The sequence below is a fragment of the Apteryx rowi genome, unplaced genomic scaffold (genome assembly GCF_003343035.1).
Source record: "Apteryx rowi isolate R43461 unplaced genomic scaffold, aptRow1 scaffold_85, whole genome shotgun sequence".
NCBI classification, from domain to species: Eukaryota; Metazoa; Chordata; class Aves; order Apterygiformes; family Apterygidae; genus Apteryx; species Apteryx rowi.
The window spans coordinates 2,585,822-2,591,821 of NW_020451149.1; the positions used below are offsets into that span (position 1 = coordinate 2,585,822).

Sequence of the window (6,000 nt, forward strand, 5' to 3'; positions counted from 1 at the left end):
GGGAAGGCACAGAATGCTTTTCCAGTGCACCTTCAAGAGAAAGTACAGCCCCAAACAGGAAACGAAGAAGAGACACTCAGGGCCGTGTTCTCCCTCCTCAGGGCAACAGCTAAATTTCACCTTCCCCGCAGGCAAGAAAAATGCCAAAGAGGAAAAAGGACAAAAGCGTAAGAACTTTCCACATGTTCCACCAGGGATGTGTGTCACACTGCACACTCCTCCTCTGCATGCACCACATTTGCCTGCTTTACTTTGAAGAGCACATCCTTAGCAACATTTACTCACTCACTTCGCCTCTTCTAAGAAGGACAGCAAGAAGAGGCATCAACCTCCAGCAGCAAGAGAAAAGAGCTGCCACTAAACATTAGGCTTGAGGAATAGGGCCAATCATCATCCATTCTGCATAACAATACGGACTGTCTAACATAGCTGGATTAGATCAACAAATCATTTGACAGAGTTGTGCAAGTTTCAGTTGCTCAACTTTCTAAACCAGAAGTGATGTTCTTTCTTAAGGAGATCCATCACTTGAGAGGGTGAGGGGTGGGGGGGAAGTTGCGTGCTATGACTGGGAATAAAAGGAAAACTCTGCCATTACTTGCAAAATATCTCATTTTGATGGGCAATCACTTGACACTAAATGGACATTTAGACAACACGTGCTTTGGGCCCAAAGTGTATTCAGTTTGAATTATTATAACAGCTCATAATATAAGAATATGTATTATTTCATATATATATAACAGCRGACTTTTTCAGAGTCCGCTAGAATGAAATTGGCAGAAGCTGCCCTGGTAACACTAGCAAACAGAAGCAAATCTGTGTTCTGAAGAGTGTGTAGTTATGGTCTACAAAGCTTGCTCAAAGAAAACAACTGATCATTTCAGCTTGTATTCGGCAGACAACTGGATTAGAAAAGCCTATACGGTCCAGATTTTACCAAACATAAAAAATAATTTTCTGTCTCTTGTAACACCATTGTTATTTCTACCAAGACTGTCAGAATTGCATATCTGTGAGCATTCTGGGAGCACATGAGAGCTAACATTAAAGGAAATGGAGACCAAAACAAGTAAATTAAGACACAGAAAGTACTGCTCTTTAGAGTTATGCTCTCTCTGCATACAATTCTCCAGAAAGAAAGTACAAAGAAGGATGGAGATCTTTACCTCTTACTTACCCTGGTAAAGCTGAATGAACCTGGGATGTAAGGCAGAGGTGATAATCCCATCTGGCAACTCTCTCAAAAATAATTTCAGCAGACTGGCTGCTGAGTATACATCRCCATCTTTAACAAGTTCCACCTCTTCTCCACGCTCATATTGCAGTCGCAACTGTTCCACCATTTTTATGCTGCCATTTACCCTGAAAAGGCCTTCCTGGCTCATACCTGTAATTACATATTACATATGAGATTGCTCTGGACTAACACATCCCACTGATATGATGAAACAGATATTCTAGTGTGAGTTATACACATTAGTGTATTATTCATAACAGAGGACAATACAACACAGTTAAAAAAAAGAACAACACAAAACACCTATTTTTCCCCCCGGACACCCCATTGACCATGTAAGTGGATTATAATAATTAACAGATATTAACAATCAGATCTTGAGATATATGATACCCTGTAAGAATCCATAAAGTTCAGGGACATTGCTGTAACCTACAAAATACCTAGCACCATGCAGAAATCAGTATTTTGCATTGGTACATTTCATTATAAAAGGATCCAGATTCCACAAAACAGTTGCACAGTTTCACCCTTGTAAGTAGTCTCATTACCTTCAGCGGGACTCTGCCAAGGAGTAACACTATTCACCCAAGTGAATACTTGCTGCTTCACATCTTAGGGTAACAGTTTCTTACCTATGACCCCTACGAAGCAGAAACATCTGAATACACACTGACTGCAGCAGTAACTCTGTAATGTGCAACTTCACTATTTGTATAACCAACAGTTGCAGAAATTCTCAATGAGCAAATGCATTTTTTGGACAGCATTAAGCCCATAGTATTTCACAATGAAAAGGAAAGATACCAATCACTTCAGGCCAGACACCCCACACCCAGTGAAGGAGATGCAGTAAGAAGGAGATTCCCACAGAAGAAAGCCAGATGAATCACACTGTATTAAACCTCACTTTCCAGGCATGTGATAAGATTCATAAGCTTCAGTAGAACAACTACATAAAGCTGAAGTCAGTAAATCAAAACCCTCTAAAACCCTTTCATAACAAAAAAAATCTGCCTTTTTAATACTGTGTCTATAGAGTTGCTTATTCTTCTTTAGAATCAGAATATTAAGAGACTCAAAGTATACAATGTATGGTTTTCATTAGATCACAGTGGATGTCACTAAACAGCAGTTTGGCAGAACACTTCCAGTCCAAGAAATCAATACTGAAGCAGCAGAATTTGTAGGGAGAAATAATATCTTTTACTGAACTAGACAAACTGATATAGTAAGGAAAAAAAATGGACAGACTTTCAAGATAATGCTTACAGATCTTTGCTTGTTTGTTTTCTTGCCCTCTCACAACAAAATCATTCATATGTGACATGCTGTACTGCCATCTGTGGGGTGACAGAAAACACTGCATCTCAGTACAGAGATGATTTTCTTTCATGCAGCACAAGTCAGGCAAATAACATATTCCCCATACAGATAAAACTTCCTTGACCTTCTCCAAACAGTCATTTATGGAAATAAGAGGGGCTAGAATATACTAGAAAAAGTAATGGGATATTACTAAATTCAGTCCAGGAAAACTTGGCTTCAACAATAAGTTAGAAAAGTTGGCAGCTTCATAGAAACTTAGTTCAAGGATGTAGCTGACCAACAGTCAAGTCAGCTCACGTTTTTCAAATAGTCAGTTCCCCATGAGCAAGAAGGGAGGCCCTGAAATGGTCTGGCTTAAAAAACACCTTCAGGGTCTGTTAATGCATCTTTGCGGAACAGGAATTGTAAGACACTACTGAAAAAACATTAATCATGGTTGACAGCATACTGTGCCTCCAAATAGTTTGAATTCATACTTGGGCCTCTGTTAGAAGTGTTTTCCCAGTTAACTTCACCATTAATTCAGAGAACAAACCCTAGGCAAGCACAGAATGCCTGCTTCAAGAAGATCTCATGTAAGAGGATATCTTTGAGATCTTGCTTGCACTTTTGAAAAAGAGACTGGATTACATCTTTATCAGAGCTGGATAATCACCTTGGCATTTAGAAGTCCAGCTAATCTTGCAGGAGAGCAGAGGCCTTGGCTTGTTCAGTTCACATTTGGGAAATGGTCGTTTGGGATTCAGATCTTTTTAGGGAACATAGCGCACAGCCCACAGCTTACAATTAGAAGCGTTTGCCAGTTTTTAGTTTTGATTAAAACTAAATGATGCATAAATTTTTCCCATCCTTGCTCTTTTACTGTTCCAGCAGGCCACTCTGAAAGTGAGTCGAAGTAAATCAAAGATGCTTTTGCTGTGGAGTAAGCGTTCACACAAGGACTGATAAAGGAAAAGGTAGGATAGTGTTTTAAATTTGCACCATACCTTAATCCAAGCTAACTTTCAAGCCATGCCTGCATTTAGCAGCTTCTAAGGTCTGGCCATGACACAGATGTGGAAMCTAAGACTCTGCAATTGGATTATCATTACTGAGTAGCCAGAAGAAAAACCTTAGGGTAAAAACAGATGCAGCTTCCTAAAAAGAAATGACCTCCTCAAAACCTTTTCCATAACTGAACAACTGCCATAGTGTATATTTGTGCACCAGCAGTGCTCTAGATTTCTTCAAAAAGATGCATTTCATCAAGAGGGTCTAAAGCTTATTAAACGAATGCAAAAAAGGAGCTAAGAACTGAAGACCTACCTTCCAGACTAGATTAATAACTGGAATCTTACCAAAAACCTGTAAGAACATGCATTCCTAACACAGTACTGTATTCTGACGGCATGTGTGCACACATAAATAACTCTTTACAGATATTTATAACTCCTAACCATCAGAAACTGTATTGATGTCCAATGTTTTGCAACTAGAAAAATGACATAAAGCTACACAAAATATACATTCCATACCCTAACTGAACAGCTTGCTTATGAAAATGTGCTGCTTCATAACACAGTAGGTTACCTTTGTAAACATCCTATTAAATGGTAACTTCAGCATCAAGGTAGGAAAAAAAAGAAACAAACCACATACGATAATATTCTCTGCATGTAGTTAGTGCTGTAACTTTATTCAGCCTCTGTACCACAAACAAGCTAGGATCCCTCCCTCTGAAGAGCCTTATATAAACAGTGCTACTAAGCAAAAGTAACCGCATTAAGCTTACCATGCTGGGTCAGGTACTCAACTATATTCCACACAACTATTGGGATGCCATTCTTGCTCAGTCCCTGCTGCTGGAGTTCCAGAAGACTCACACCAAACACTTTTGGATGGGTTGCGTTCCTCTGCTTGGTCAGTGGAAGTGCCGCTAACTTCTTCATGTCTTCTTTCAATCTCACAGCTGATTTGCTTTGCTTAAAGGAGCATAAGAAAAAAGTGCAATTAGATATTTACGACAGGAGGTTGCGTGGTTATATGAGCATATCCATCAAAACTGGCTTTTATACTCTGGAATAAGGTCTTGGTCTTACTTCCTTTTAATCCACAGAAAAATCTCCATGAAATAGGAAAATATAAATGAGCAGAGCAAAAGCTACGTGAGTAACAAACATGAAAAGAGTGTAAGCAGTACCCTGTCTGTAGTTAAGAGATAAGAGAGAAAGACATACTGTTGTATGCGAGCAGTAGCACTACAGTAAACAGTAACTGGGACTCTCAAGAGACTATATTCAGTTGATATAYGTTACAAAAGCAACTGGACAAATACATAGAAGAAAAATCCAGAACACCACCAGCAGCTCAGGATATCTCTCAGATGCCTATCACAGTCTGGGAGAGTATTTTGAGGAAGGCTCATTCACGTTTGTTTTAAATACTATTCCCTAGTGATTTATTTTGGCCACTGTCAGGTGAGATGGACCTATACGGATGATTTGATGTTATGTTCAGTCTCGGCTAAGTCTGAAACTTAGTTACATAGATTTTATGATTTACGCCCTTTCTAACCTTATATAACACAGGAAAAGAAAACCCACACCACAGTAAACCCTTAACTGCATCCATCCCATAACTTCTCCTTAAGGTCTAACATACAAATGCAGACAATCTCACAAGTTCTGATTTGTAGTGACAGAGAGCACATGACAGCATATCCAGTAAGACCCAAGGAAATAACATCATACAGGATTAATTTCTCAAAGCATAAATCTAAATCTACATATAGTATGGTGTGTTTGGAAAGACAGGTCAAGATAGAGCAGAAGCGTAATCCACCATAACTGTGATGTCCATACACACCTAAGTATTTCATTAATACAGATGCACAGAATACAATTCAGTAAACCTCATTCAAAAAAAGTTTTTCTGTTGATGAGTTTCCTCATGTTTCTAGCACAACACTGACAGAACCAGGGACCACTGATACCATGTTCTCCAACCTACTTTCTAAGTATCACACTTGTGGGCTTCTTAAACATCAGCTGATTCCTACAGTATTTTATTAACAAACAGGTAGTGGAAACCTTACTGTAAGTTACAATATTCTCGTAACACACAGAAGTCCTCTGATTCTTGCCTAGGTCTTCAGCACTTGACTGCATACAGACAGATTTTAGCAAGGTGCACACCTTTTCTGTTATTTTAAACACACACTTGAAATTGCTTCATTTGCGAGATGGTATTCTTATTCTGGTTTATAAGCAACTTGAACATCTGCCTTGGCGCTGCTATTAAGCCTGACTGTCTTTCTTTCAGATATAAAACAAAGAACTGGCAGTTCATTTCACTTCTGCTGCATCTTTCCCACTAAATACAACCACTTGGAGGACATGTATGTTCTACAGTCCTACATCCTAAGCAACACTTATCTGACCTTTATGAATAAT

General features: G+C 39.0%; 1 protein-coding gene across 12 annotated transcripts in view; it reads right to left on the minus strand.

The window, feature by feature from the left end:
• Window positions 1-4,524, minus strand: part of FAM13A (family with sequence similarity 13 member A) — a 139,498-nt gene extending 134,974 nt beyond the window's left edge. For 10 of the 12 annotated variants that reach the window (XM_026090142.1, XM_026090147.1, XM_026090141.1 and 7 more), the window contains exons 1-2: window positions 4,341-4,524; window positions 1,181-1,390 (exon numbers count right to left, since the gene is read on the minus strand). In XM_026090142.1, coding sequence (XP_025945927.1) covers window positions 1,181-1,390; window positions 4,341-4,497 — 367 coding nt within the window. In that variant the 5' untranslated portion in view covers window positions 4,498-4,524. Of the gene's footprint in view, window positions 1-1,180; window positions 1,391-2,512; window positions 2,584-4,340 lie in introns of those variants that run through there. The other 2 variants (XM_026090143.1, XM_026090153.1) reach the window with 2 other exon arrangements.
• Between the last annotated feature and the right edge of the window lie 1,476 nt (window positions 4,525-6,000).